The 15,422-nt window shown below is 35.2% G+C and overlaps 1 protein-coding gene across 3 annotated transcripts in view; it reads left to right on the top strand.

Moving 5' to 3' along the window:
• The window catches only part of PREPL (prolyl endopeptidase like), a 55,281-nt gene that overhangs the window by 29,728 nt on the left and 10,131 nt on the right, over positions 1-15,422 (top strand). The window contains exons 4-9 of one of the 3 annotated variants that reach the window (XM_007459959.1): positions 651-717; positions 1,293-1,499; positions 2,702-2,837; positions 8,391-8,607; positions 9,233-9,418; positions 13,403-13,600. In XM_007459959.1, coding sequence (XP_007460021.1) covers positions 651-717; positions 1,293-1,499; positions 2,702-2,837; positions 8,391-8,607; positions 9,233-9,418; positions 13,403-13,600 — 1,011 coding nt within the window. The remainder of the gene's footprint in view (positions 1-650; positions 718-1,292; positions 1,500-2,701; positions 2,838-8,390; positions 8,608-9,232; positions 9,419-13,402; positions 13,601-15,422) is intronic. The other 2 variants (XM_007459960.1, XM_007459961.1) reach the window with 2 other exon arrangements.

The raw sequence follows: 15,422 nt of genomic DNA, 5'->3' as shown, positions 1-15,422 counted from the left end.
AGTAATTGTCTTAAGCTACCTGAAATCATATCAGTCAGTTGCATTTAATATGTAGGAATTAGACAAGAGCATGATTCATATATTGGTAATAGTCTTTCAATCTTAAATTGTCTATATCTGTCACCCTCACAGAGGGTGAGATGCTTTGTGTAAAATCAGATCAAACCGTGGACAATTGGCAGTGACAGCATATTTTAAAGGCAAGACTCTCAGAAAGTAATTGACTGGGTTTTCAGACTAGTCTAAGTCACAGTTTCCACATCTACATCATTTTGGATTATCTTAAAGATGCCACTTGATCTCTGTTAATTGTCAAATGTTCCAGAAGTAAAGCTAAAGTGGATTGTACAGTCATAACTGACGTAGGTTTCGTTAATGCCTTCTCTTTGTTGCCTCTTACATTTATGTATTAGAAACTCCTCCAGTGATTGATTGTAAACATATGAAAACCATATCTTAATCACTATGTTGTAAAAAGTGATTCATTTTGTATTTTTTATATGTTCATTCGTAGACTGCAACACGTTTGCTTATAAAAGATCTCATTTCTTCATCTTGACTAGTCAGATCACTAAACAATTACTTAAATTGTTTTTAAATTTTTGAATAAATTGTAATTAAATAAACCATTTGTTGCTTTTCATTGTCAGATTAAACATGGTGGTTTTGTTTATTATCAAGAGGGCTGCTGTTTGGTTCGTTCCAAAGATGAAGAAGGTACAAAACAGTTTTTCCTTTTAAGAAATATCTGATTTTTCAGGTTTCACATTTTTCATTGGAAATTTGGTATTGATTTTTCAAAGGTATAGAAAATATCTGTTTTCAATTTCTGATTTTTTTCTTTTTTTAAATGAGTAGTTTTTTAATTTCTGGGTTTGCCTAAGATATAATTAACAGCTACATTCAAAAGCTTTGGCAGAGAGAATGGAGGTGGGAACCAGCATTTTTTGAGCATCTACCAAATCCTGGATACTGTGCTAGGCACTATATAGACTATTCAGGGTCACTTACGTTTTCTTACTTTTCTAGGTTCTATATGGTCTACAAATATTAGACTATAACTATTAAGTAACATCACATAGGTTGATGCATTGAATAATATTGAATAGCATAGGGTAGTATTAAATACTAATGCTATTTTCTGTACACATCAAACTGCTGTTAGCGTTCAAAGATGCCAAAATGTAGCCTCTTACAGAAGCGGAATGCTAGTTTAAAACATTGAAATACCCTTTAAAATTTTTTGAAGTATATTTTGTGGAATTATCTCCTTTATCCTTTTCTTTATGCAGCAGACAATGATAATTATGAAGTTTTGTTCAATTTGGAGGAACTTAAATTAGAGCAACCCTTCATTGATTGTATCAGAGTTGCTCCTGATGAAAAATATGTAGCTGCCAAGATAAGAACTGAAGATTCTGAAGCATCTACCTGTGTAGTTGTGAAGCTCAGTGATCAACCTGTAATGGAAGCTTCTTTCCCAAATGTGTCCAGTTTTGGTAAGCCACCAACCAAAACAGTCTTCTACATTGAAAAGGCAACAGTAAAGAGAATTGTCCACACTTTGCAGACATTTTTACTTGCTCACGTGAGTGAATGAGAAGATGAATGCCTGATCCGTTTATCCCTGTGGACTCCATACCTTCCTCTGTGCCTCTTATTCAGGAGACCTTCCCTTCTTTAGTTAAATATCCAAATTCATGTTCATGTTTTTAAAAGTATTGTAATCGGAGTCCAGGTTGTACAGTATATGTTAATATATCAGTAATTCTTTGCTATTATTTAGAGTACATTTTCACATATAAATTGTCTCTTAATATTTTATTCAACTTTAAGCTTGGGTATGATTTTTTCATTTCACATCATCTTGTTAAGCCATTATAGCACATTGCCCAGGGTCACTACCAAGGAACTCTGGAACACGATGAACTAACTTATTCAATAAAAGCTATGATATTTTTACCAATAGAACCAACTTTAAATTTTATCATTTATCACTGATATATATGTTTATATTTTATCCTCCCTTTTTATTTTCTGCCATAAATTTCCCCATTGTTTAATAACTAAATGCTTTTGCAGTGAATAGAAATTATACCGTATCTAATTCATTCTAAGGCATACCTCTTGTACATTTTAACGTCTCTAAAATCAGAATGCATACTATACAATAATGTCTTACAGTCACTGTCAGCCAGGTGGCAGTCATGATGTAATTGTGTGAAAACTTTCATTGACAGCCTCTGGTAAGATCTAGAAAACACCATATTTGGTAGTTTGAGATATGCTGTGGCTTGAAAACAGGCAGAAAAATTTAGGCATGAGAGAAAATGGTCCAAAATTTCCTCAGATTTAGAGGTTGTAGATTTAAACATAATTCATCTCCTGAAAGCAAATGTGACTTTACCAAAGTCTTTCTTAAATATTGAATATTCATCTCTTATTTAGAAACTTGAGTACCCTGAGACTAATAACTACTTGAAAACTTAGAATTGATGTAGTAGTATCTTATTCTCTGGAAATATCTCTGGCTTATAAATAACAGGGTTAGACATAGTCAAACCTATGTTAGATTTAGATTTCCAGGGATAAACTTGCACATCTCTTCTATTTGGCACTCAAAATTAGAATGCACTGTGCCTTTTTTATTTTAAACTGTAAGTAGGTGGATATATATAATTCTTTAATTATTTTCTTTTAGAATGGGTAAAGGATGAAGAAGATGAAGATGTTTTATTCTACACCTTCCAGAGGAACCTTCGCTGTCATGATGTATATCGAGCCACTTTTGGTGATAACAGGCGTAATGAACGTTTTTACACAGAAAAAGACCCAAGGTACTAAAACAATGCAATTAAGTCTTTTTCTTCAGAGTATTTCTCTAGTTATCTAAAGTGCTGCTCTTGGTTGACTTAAAACATTGATTTTGGCTGGAATCAGATATAATAAGGCTAAGAGGAGCATAAGCATTCTTTTATAAGTGGTTTAGATTCAAAATTGAAAATTAGTTACATTCAGACTTCAGAGTGAACACAGATATATCATTAGATTCAAATGCTGAGTCACTAACATTCTCTCTGTACTGACACATGAGAGGAGTTGTTAATTAAACATTTAATATAGTTTCCTTGCAGCAGTTATGAATCTCTTGTAAGTTGTAACTAGAATAACCATGGTGTGAGTTACACAGAATTCACCATTTATTTCATATAGGTTACCTGAATTTTAAATTGCTTGCTTTGAACCATGATATACATTGGTCTTTAAATTTTACTTTCCCCAATACTTTGGTAATTCCTCCTTAAAGCTAATTTTTTTTGCTTCAGGACTTATGCCTCATATTACCACTTAACCATGCTTGGGAGGAAATGATAATAAATTTATCTGGCAAAATCCCTTAACTCTTACCCAGATACACTTTTCCAAATGATTTATGATAAATTATTTCTTAACACCAGGGTCCTGTCACCTCTTACAGTATAATTTGGACAATGTCTGAACAGATTTTGCAAGAGAGAAAAATTATCTTTAACACCAAATCTGTGACAGTAAAATTGATACCCAAAGCAAGAAAAGTAACCCTTCACTTAATAAAATCTCAGAGCTGACAAGGACCTTAAAGAAAATCTTATACAACACCCAGTTTATATAAAGAACTTGAGGTCTGGAGAAATTGTATTATTCCAACCCATGGAACTAACATTCTGGGTTCAGTAATGCTGTCATTGCTTTTTTCTGATGATGATTGTTTTAATGAGAATTTACTAGAACCAGCTATTCATACGATCCACTACTTTATGTGTCATTTGTCAAGGATATCTTTTGGAGATGACAGTTTAAGCTAGTAATTTATTACGTTGTATCAGTGACTTATGATTGTGAACCATTTTACATCTTGTGAATAAAACTCAAAATTGACCCTGTGAGCCATACCCTTGAATAAGGTACTTAATTGCCATATGTTGTTACTATCCTAAGTTCTAAGATTGAGTTATACATACATTTAAGATTCTTGATTTTTGGCTTCTAGTATGCTTTTTCTACCCCAAAAAGAATTAACCATAATTAAGTATGTTTAAACCTAGTTTGGCATCTGATCTCTAAAGCACAGATTAGTTTGTCGATTCTGAATACAGTTGACCCTTGAACAACTGGGGGTTAGGAGCACTGACTCCCGTGTGGTTGAAAATCCACCTATAACTTTACGGTTGAACCTCTTTATCCACTGTTCCATATCTTTATCCACTGTTCCATATCAGAGTATTCACTGTTTATCCACTGTTTCATATCAGAGTATTCTCTTTAACCACTGTTCCACATCAGAGTATTCAACCAACCACATATGGTGTGGTAGTGTGGTATGTATTTATTGAGAAAAATCTGTGTATAAGTGGACCCCACCAGTTCAAATCCGTGTTGTTCAAGGATCAACTGTACTTAACAGCCCTAATCCAAGGGGAAGGACCAAGAGGGAAAAGCAGCATACCAGTAGAGAAAATGTAATAAAGGTCTTCGTAGAACTTCTAAGACTGAGCTGTTTTTTTTACTGTGTTTGCTTTGATCCCCGGGTTTCAGTATTCTGCTCTCACAAGTAAGGTTAGCCAAAATTACTTTAACTTCTTTTTCTAGTTTCTTGAGGTGTGAAGTTCATTTGAGATTTTTCTTTTTTCTTAATGTAAGTGTTTATTGCTATAAATGCCTCTATTAGAACTGCTTTTGCTGCATCCGTTAGGTTTTGATGTGTGGTATTTCCATTTTCATTTACTTCAAGGTTTTTTTCTAATTTCCCTTTTGATTTCTTCTTTGACCCTTTGGTTGTTTAGGAGTGTACTGTTTAATTTCCGTATATTTGTGAATTTTCCAGTTTTTTTCCTGTTAAGACTTATTTTGTGACCTAACACATAATCTGTCCTGGAGAATGTTCCAGGTCCACTTGAGGAGAATGGTATTTTTATTTTTTTTGCTGTTGGACAGAATATCCTGTATACGTCTGTTAGATCCATTTGTTCTAAAGTATAGTTCACGTCCAAGGTTTCCTTACTGATTTTCTGCCTGGATGATCTGTCCATTGTTGAAAGTGGGCTACTAAAGTCCCCTACTATTATTATGTTGTCTATTTTCCTTTCAGATCTGTTAATATTTGCTTAATATATTTGAGGGTTCTGATGTCAAGTGCATATATATTTATGCTTGTTATAAATCTTCTTGACGAATTGACACCTTTGTCATTATGTAGTGGCCTTCTTTATCTCTTGTTAGAGCTTTTGAGTTAAGGTCTATTTTGTCTGATACAAGTATAGCTACCCTTGCTCCCTCTTGGTTTCTACTTGTGTGGAATGTCTTTTTCTTTATTTTGACCCTATGTATGTCCATGAAACTGAAATGAATCTCTTACTATAGGCAGCATATAGTTAGTTCTTTTTTTATTTGCTTAGCCACTTCATGCCTTTTGATTGAAGAATTTAATTCATTTACATTTAGAGTGATTTATAACAGCTAAAGACTTACTAATGCCATCTTTTTCATGTTTTCTAGCTGCTTTGGATCAATAGTTCCCAGTTCTTCCTTTCCTACTGTCTTCCTTAATGAATTGATGATTTTCCATAGTGCTATAGTTTGATTCCCTTCTCTTTATATTTTGTGTATCTACTGTAGGTTTTTGCTTGGTAGTTACCACAACTTTACTTCTCTAAGAAAACTGTTACTTACAGAGATGCTTGTGTTCTCACTTCCCTGTAACCACATGTCTGCCAGATAATTGACTGAGTAATTTATCTTTTGATTACCTGTGTCATCATTACACATAAATAAGTAGATAAAAGTAGCAAAGGAAGTGTTGAAAATAAAGAGCAAGATAGGGCAGGGGATTTGCCTTACAACAATATATTAAAACATGTGAAGGCACAACAGTTAAAATAATACAAATTGACAGACCAATAAAAGAGACCAGAATAGATAACTCTAAAACAGACCCTAGAATGTGAATATTGAATATTTGGATGAAAATAATTTTCATCACTTTGTACATTAGCATACATTCCTAAAAGATTTAAAGGATCTGTTGGTAAAAATAAAACCATCAAAAAAAAAAGAACCCTAGGTGAAAATATATGTATTTCACTCAGCTTGGTTGAAATATTTCCAGAGCATAAAATCAATAGAAGAAATTACAAGGGGTTGTACCAATATTCTTGATTATCTAAAATATTAGACTCTTATGTCAGAAACTTGTAAACAAATAAAGTAAAATCCATATGACACATATGTGTGTGTGAGACTGATTCACTTTGTTATGAAGCAGAAACTAGCACTCCATTGTAAAGCAATTATACTCCAATAAAGATGTAAAAAAAAAAATCCATATGACAAAATGGGGGAAAGTATTTTCAACCAAAAGGACAAGTTAATGTCCTTAATTTATAAAGAGATGGTTATAGACCAATAATGTAAACTACATCACCAAGTTTAAAATGGACACATTGCAAAGAAATAAAATTGACAGACATGGTAATATAATCCAGTACAAAAGGAATTTTACCGAAATGCTTATCTCTGGGGAGTGGAATTCAGGGTTATCGTCCTTCTTTATATTCTTTAGTATTTTCAGTATGAATTACTTTTGTAATAAGGAAACATGTAGGTAGAATATTTAAAGGCATCCAGTGTGTCAATATGAATTAGTGTAATGCTCTTGGGATAGTATTTGATTATATTGATCAAGAGTCATAAAAATACTTAATCATTAAAACAGTATTTCTGTTACTAAGAATTTATCCTAAGGAAATAACTATAAAAGTTGGGAAGAGGGACTTCCCTGGTGGCGCAGTGGTTAAGACTCTGCACTCCCAATGCAGGGGGCCCAGGTTCATTCCCTGGTTGGGGAGCTAGGTCCCGCATGCATGCCGCAGCTGGGAGTTCACATGCCACAACTAAGGAGGCGGCAAGCCTCAGCTGAGGAGCCTGCCTGCTGCAGCTAGGGAACCCACTGGCTGCAACTAGGGAGCACACATGCCACAACTAAAGGAGCCAGTGAGCCGCAACTAAGGAGCCCACTGGCTACAACTAAGAAGACCCAGCACAACCAAATTAATTTTTTTTTAAGTTAGGGAGAGGGAAACTATCTTCATGGCATATTCCCTTTTATATTTATTACAATGAAACATTAAAATCTACATTTTTAAGAATTATGATAATTCAACTCGATAGAATATTAGGTAGCCATTAAAAATAATGATCACAGACTGTATAACTAATGTAGGGGAAGATGATAATATGTGTAAGAAGAAATGCAGGGACTTCCCTGGCAATCCAGTGCTTAAGACTCTGCACTTCCACTGCAGCGGGCGCAGGTTCTATCCCTGGTTGGGGAACTGAGATCCCATGTGCCACGCAGCGCAGCCAATAAAAAACAAACAAACAAACAAAAAAACTAAATGCAGAAGCCAGAATTGCATCTATATTTTTTAAATAACTACATCTATTTAAAGACATGTATAGGACTTCCCTGGTGGCGCAGTGGTTGGGAGTCTGCCTGCCAATGCAGGGGACACGGGTTTGTGCCCCAGTCTGGGAGGATCCCACATGCTGCAGAGCGGCTGGGCCTGTGAGCCATGGCCTCTGAGCCTGCGCGTCCAGAGCCTGTGCTCCGCAACGGTAGAGGCCACAGCAGTGAGAGGCCCGCGTACCACACACACAAAAAAAAGACATGTATAAAATACAATTAAGCCTTAGAAGGAAAAATAGAAAAATTAAAATAGTTAATTTTAAAAATGTGTTAGGTTAGTGAGATTGTGAGGGTTTTTCTTCCTGTTGTTTGTTTTGTTGTAAAAACTAGGAGAGTAGGAAAAAGGATATCCAACATGCACAGAGAAGAAAAACAAAGGAAACTCTATGTCCCTTTTCTTCCCTACAGTTACATATCTCCTCTAGGAAGTTTATTTCCTCTTCTCAGGAAAAAGCCCTATAATCTATTAATGTGATTGAGAGTTAGATGATGTCTGTAGTTTACCTTGAAATGCATTTTTTAAAAAAAGATGGATTGATAGATACATAGATATGTGATAAAGACAATATAACAAAATGTTAGCCATGATTGAACCTTTGTGGTAGGTATGTCGGTATTTACCTTACATTTCTTTCATCTTTACTGTATGTTTGAAAATTTTTTATAATAAAATGTTAGAGAAAAATTATTTTGAATGCCTTTGGGGAGGAAATGAGAAATATAATAGCCAGTTTTTATAAGCAGTATTCACTAAGGAGTTTTTATTTTCTATCTACATTATAAATTAATATATATACTGAACACCAGTGAGATATTGTCATTAACAAGATAGCCTGCATTTGAAATTTATTGGGTTTTCGTATCTCTCTCTCCCTCTCCTGTGCAGCTTTTTTGTTTTCCTTTATCTTACAAAAGACAGTCGTTTTCTCACCATGAATATTATGAACAAGACCACTTCAGAGGTGTGGTTGATAGATGGCATGAGCCCTTGGGACCCACCAGTACTTATCCAGAAGCGAATACACGGGGTCCTTTACTACGTAGAACACAGAGATGATGAATTATACATTCTCACTAATGTTGGCGAGCCTACAGAATTCAAGGTAAATCCTGTATCCTCCTGGTCCCCATTTAGGCTCTTAGGGAGTGTTACACTAACATCAACATTTCTTGCTCTAAAAGTTTATTGTTTTGTAAGCTTTGGGTATTGTAAAAACTAATGCTACCTTCCTATGTAGAACCAATCCCCTTTCTCTTCCCTTAGAGCTAATACCTCTTCATATTTTAATTGTACCTAAAAAGGTTAGTAAATGAAAACATACTCTATCCTGAATATATTAGTTATCAAGGCCAAACTTAGTGGCTTAACAAACTTTTATAAGCTTATGATTTTGTGAGTCAGCAGTTTGGATTGATCTCAGGCAGTTCTTTTACTGGTTTTGGCTAGGCTCATTGATAGTTCCACAGTCAACTGGCTGTCAGTACTCTCACTCAAATGTCCATTGGTTGACCAGTCAGCTAAGCACTGGGCTATACCCACCCAGCAGGCTAGCCCTGGGCTCATTCATACGGTGATGTTCACACTTCAGGCCTGATGCAGAGTTAGTTCCTTCAGCTCTTCATAAAATGGTGAAGACGAGTATGGTCTGGTTTTCAGTGGTTTCATTTCTGGTTGCTGTAGTAATCATGTTCTGGTACCTAGATCTCTTCTAATTTTGTTCCACACAGCTAATGAGAACAGCAGCCGATACCCCTGCTATTATGAATTGGGATTTATTTTTCACAATGAAGAGAAATACCAAAGTTGTAGACCTGGACATGTTTAAGGATCACTGTGTTCTATTCCTGAAGCATAGCAATCTACTTTATGTTAATGTGATTGGTCTGGCTGACGATTCAGTTCAGTCTCTAAAGGTATGTTTAATTTTCAAAAGATAATACATTAGTCAAAATATATGCAGTGTATTAACAGAACATCAAATTTTGAATAATACCAATATACTTTTTCTTAAAAGGAAATTAATTTAAATGGAATTTAGCATATTGGGTCTTTATCAGGTTTAGGAGGTTTGTTTTAGAATTACTTAGAGGACCTTCCTTTTTGTGCACTTTTACTTAAAAATACTGTCTTATGGCATGATTTCAGAGGTAAAGTGCCATTGTATTTCTCTTTCTGCTTATCTCTATATCACATATCTCTACAACTTTAGATATAGTAATAACTCAGGCCAACTTGGCAGCTAGTGCCTAACCACTGCCTCCTGTTCCCATCCCACACCCCCAGTGGGGATAGTAGTCATACCCACTGTGTTTCTGCTACTATGTTTCTGCCACTGCATTCTCATGTCTTCATCATCTCTTTGCCAATTTTATTGCTAAAACTGGTGAACGGTAACGTTATTGCCCAGTTTTAAAGCAGCATTAATATGTGACTTTAGATAGCATGCACTGAAGGGAAGAAGAGAGGCCTCTGTTTTGCTTGATATGGAGTTGTGTGACCAGCAAACAGACCACTTGTACCTCCCCATCTGTACTACTATCACAATTTTTGTTAAAATGCAATTCCAGTAAATTCACTGGATGTTTATCAAATTTCTGTGTATTGGGCACTCTGGAATGGAAAGATAGTAGGACAAAATATCAGGCCTTAAGGAGAATACAGTTTATCATGAGATTAGACTAGTACACAAAGATCAAGTATAAGATGGGTTTAAATAAGTGGGATCAGAAACATAAAATGTGCTGTGAGGCCCAAAGGAAAGGAAGAGGGCCCAGGAAAGCTTTGAGAAGTAGAATTTGAGATAAACCGAAGAGGATAGATAGGATTTTGATGGGTGGGGAAGGGAATGGTATTCTAGGCTGAGAAAGTCCATCAAATGAAGCTCTAAGCTGGAGAAGTTCAGAAAATGTTCAGGAAACTGCTAATAATTCATTTTTATTGAAGCAGAATAAATTTCTAGGTGATGAAGCTATGATTTGACATTCTTTGACTGTCAAGGTGGTGAATATATGCCTAAATTATGAAGAGGGGAGCATGTGAAGTGTGCGGGCAGGGGAATAATTTAAGGAGTCAAGCTGTACTTCATGAGGTTATCGGGCAGACGTGCTAGAGCACACCAAAGCACCAAGAGATAAGGAGCATAGAGGTTAGTTTTGAGATTGTTACAGTGCTATAAATAAGAAATAACTAGGGCCTAAATAAAACAACCAAAATTTTCCATCTACTTCATGAAGTCAAATTATCAAATTATCAAATGTAATGTCTTATGCCTTAGAAGGCTGTATAAATGTCCTAAAACAAAAATGGTGATTTTTAACTCCAGCAATTTTGTTACTGCTTTCATCTACTGAACTCAAAGTGTGTCTTTTCACTTGCTAATTGATGCCAAATTCAGACATCTTCAATCCAGAAACTGGCAGAGCATCTGTTCTTATTGTAGTCCATAGGAATAGGGATGGGAGAAAATATATAATTTCTAGCAATGCATTTATTATAACAAAATTCTTTCAGAATTAGGAATGTCATGAGACTTTGCTAAGATGTGATTTCTAAGTAAATATGGCCTTTTATATTTTTTGTATTTTTAAGATATGCCTCAGTTTCCATTGTTTTAACTTCCATTAACACAAACATCATGTCTTTCATTTATTCTGTATCCTCTATTTCTTTATTCCTTGACCTTTCCCAACCTGTAGTACCTATTATGATCTGAGTATGATATTCTGAGTTATCATCACATGGAATCAAATACTATATTATATACCAGGTGCTAGTTAAAGAGAATTCTGTAGATCAGAGCCTTTTTATGAACTGGGTAACACTGATTAATATGTACAGACAGTGCTATATACAAAGGACATCTGTAAGCCATACTGTGAGTGGATTATAAAGTATTTCTGTATGTAACATCTCTGCCCAGTGCGCACTTGACTAAAAGAGCTTTATAAACTCAATCTCAGCAATAGAAAATGTGAAGCCCTTAATATATTGCCTCATATCCTTGGTCATCATGTCATCAGTATTTCCTGGTGATGTTTTTAGTTATGATATATTATTTGGTTATGATATTTAATTAAAGCAAATTAGGAAATGTTTTGCTTTGTGCTAACATCAGTGCATCTGGAGCAGCCTGCATGCTTGGGCTGATTTTCTTTCAGCATGTATGTCTTAATCATTCTTTTGATGAAATGACTGTGGTTAGCTGATAGAATGCTTAATCTAAACCTGTTTCTGTCAAATATCTCAAGGAATATCTGCATATCACCTGGCCAGCTTATAATTCTTCTCAGGCTCTGTTCATTAATATACATAGATGATACTGCAGGCCTATCTCAATAGGAAATGTGGCTGAAGATATCCTTGAGATAGTTAATACCTCTATATCAGCTGGACAGACTTTAAAAAGTCCATAGCCGTAGAACAGTTTTTGTTATGATTAAAACTTTAACCTTGGTCCCATTAGTTTAAGAAATACACCCAAAAGACTTTTTGATTTATTGGAACCATTTAATCAGAAACTAAGCTTACTAAAAAAAAAAAAAAAAAAAACTAACTACATGAGTCACATGGAAAATGTTTTAAAGTGTCACCAAAGGGGAGAAAAACTTGTACCCCTGAGGGCTGAGGAGCCTTGTGCCCTCAATCTGAGGCCTCTGTTACAAGGTTAATAGCAATGCTTCTTCCTTTTTTTCCCACTGAGGTCTCAATTTTTACTTTTACATTTCACTTTTGCTAACAGATTTCCCAACTTCCATGATTACATTTTTCTTTCTAGTTATGGCTTATATTTAAATAAACAAATTATCCTTGAAAATAACCCGCAATCTGAGGAGAATAAATTAGGAACTCTTTTAGAGAGACATTGCAAATTTATGTCCCTAGTGTTTCAGGGCAGTGGATTCTTTGGATTAATTGCAAGGAATTTGCTCTGTGAACGTAAGCTCTTTGGCTGTAGTTTCTACAGGTTGAATGGTACACTCTTTATGCATAGATCCCCCACCTACCCTTTCTAAATAGTGCCCACCAGTGATGTTGCTGTGCCAAGACCTCTGATTTTCTAAGGAATTTGCTCTTTCTACAATTACTCAGGAAAAGAAAGCCAATTTTCTATTAATGTTCTGACTCTCAGTACCATTTCTAACACACTGTCAGCCTGCTTACTAGAGTTCTTTAAAAGGTGTAAGAGGGATGTTAGTGGAAGGCTTGAGGCTGGACCCTGCTGCTCTGAGAGAATAAATTTTGATTTCTTTCCTTTTTTCTTAAAGTTAAGAATCTTAAGCGTAATAGCTGTGAGTCTCTCAGAGTGGATGTGCGGGAAAGGTTTTCTTCTGCACAATGGTTACCCTGGGAGCTAAAGTTAAAAACAAATTGTAAATGCTTTAGTGCTGCTGAGCCAGTTTGTAGCCCTGGAATAATAACTGTCATCACTGCTGCTGTCCAGGCAGCAGAGTAAGGGCTGCTGGATAAATTATTAAAAACACACGTGAGAAATTTCATGTTCTATGAGAATAGAGAATAGAGATCTTGGAGATGTCTCTGGGTTCTGGAATTACTACTTGATTTGCTGTTATTCTTAATCATTTTGCTGTGTCATTGCCCAAGTGTATATACCCCCAAAATAAACTTTTTTATTGAAGGAGACTTCATGTAAATCTAGATTCATGATAAACCATTTTACTGTACTTTTTCCTTATTTTATTGGTCATTTGCATAGAGTTTTGTTTTTCACTTGAAATATTTTTTGTTGTGCTGAAGTAACCCTTAGATGAGGCATTATGTGATAATGGATAAAAATAAATTTGATGTCCACATCATCTTGTTTGGAGCAGACCCAGAAATTTAATTAATAATACTTAGTGTCTAGATAAAGAGTAAAAATAACTGTTTTATTTCTTCAGCTCCCACCTTGGGCCTGTGGATTCATAATGGATACAAATTCAGACCCAAAGAACTGCCCCTTTCAGCTTTGCTCTCCTATACGCCCCCCTAAATATTACACGTATAAGTTTTCAGAAGGCAAACTGTTTGAGGAAACTGGGCATGAAGACCCAATCACAAAGACTAGTCGTGTTTTACGTATAGAAGCCAAAAGCAAGGTAAGTCTTTGTCATCCCCACTGTCAGCCTCTGTTTGTTGAAAGGATACTATTTGTCAAGTATTGTGCAATTGCTGGGATTACATTAGCACAGTTTAGTAAAGTGGATCTCACATTCCACAGCAAGACCCAAATGATTTTAGGGGGTACATGGACTTTTTTTTTTAACTTCTGATACTCATGCATTTATTTTAACACAGATTCGAAAATTTATAACCATCATAGCAAGCCCTTGATTTCATGTGTTGTGTATATTTGAATATTAAAAGTTGATTTCAAGAAGAAAATAAAGTTTCTGTGTAGTTATGACAAAAATTATGAAGGTAGTAAGCAACTGACTAGAGTGAACTAGACTAATATAGACTCCATGCCCTCATGGAGGTTAAATCTAGTGGGGAAGATGCTAGATTTTGAAGAAGTAATTACTAATGTACTGATTGCTGCCAAGGAAGACGTACTGAGTACAGTGGAAACATGTGGTAAAGGGACCTTACCTCGTCTGGAGAAATTGGGGAAAGCTTCTCTGAGGAAGTAATGCCTCTAAGATGATCAAGAGTTAAGCTAGAAAAGGGGAAGGAGGATTCTATTTTGTGCAGAGGCCCTGAATTGAGGGAGAAATAATGCATTCAAGAAGTATAAAGGAGAACAGTATGGCCAAAGTCTAGCGTAAAAGAGGGAAGATTGTCCGGGGGCAGTGGGAGGTTGGGGAGGTAGTAAGTAGAGAAGAAAATTTGAGCAAGTGAGGAACAAATTAATACATAAACCATGGCCTTGAATTTAAGGAATTCTCAGAGCTTAGCACATCATACATCAGATAATTTTGCATGTACTGACAAAGAATGAATCAAAACAGAAGCCTTTTTTTCCTTGTGAATTTTTTCTTTAATTCACTGATTTTTTAAAAAATATCTTTAAGCAAAGACTACTTTAATAACTACTTTATAAAAGCAATACACGCTTATTAGAACAAATACAAAAATATAGAATGTATAAAGTTTAAATGACTACTTTTCAGTCCTATTTGCTGTACTGCATAAAAATAATCATTGTTGACACATTATCACCTTCCAGATTTTGGGGTTTTGTCAACAAAATACATATGTTTAGGCTTTGTTTTGTTTTACAAAGATGGGATTTATACCAATCTCCCAAAATGTTGTAATTATACCCCAAATGGAAAGAACAGTGAAGCTAAGCTCCTGGAGAGCCAAGGGATTCTTCGTACCTTAGGGAAGAAGGAAACAACTGCTAAAGGGAAGCTGCTGTAACTACAGGCATTTTTGCACTGCTGATGAACTCAGGGATTCAGGCCATCATGGGACTTGCTACCATCCTTACCTCTTCCTTTTCATAAGTTTTAACCAACAAGCTTTTCTCTGCTTGTTTAAGTGAAATTGGGTAGGAGGCAGGAAGATGACCACAACAAGATTATTTTATAGAAATAAATCTGCATCATTTTATAAGAATGAATCTTACTGAGAAGTGAAAATTCAGTTACGGTGAAAATTCAGTTACACTGTCATAACGGGTATAATAATGAGAGGAAGAGTTCTTCCTTATTTGATAACACTCTAGTGCCCCAAAGTGAAGTTTTCAAAATGGGAATGAAAAAAATAGGGAGAGCGGCCTGGTTATATTATTTTCCTTATGTAAACTAGTGCTTTTTCATTAGTTTCTGTAAGCAGGGTGAGAACCAACATTTTCTACCCTTTTTCTATGAAAGGAAGTCAGTTGAGTGTGAACTACACTGAAGTATAGTTATTTGCCCTAAAAATAATTTAGATGTTAAAATTTATAAAACTTAAACCGCTTTTAAACATTGT

Source organism: Lipotes vexillifer, unplaced genomic scaffold, assembly GCF_000442215.2.
Source record: "Lipotes vexillifer unplaced genomic scaffold, Lipotes_vexillifer_v1.1 scaffold666, whole genome shotgun sequence".
In the NCBI taxonomy this organism is placed as follows: domain Eukaryota; kingdom Metazoa; phylum Chordata; class Mammalia; order Artiodactyla; family Lipotidae; genus Lipotes; species Lipotes vexillifer.
Note: the sequence above shows the minus strand (reverse complement) of the source record. Positions and strands in the feature narration are given on the sequence as shown.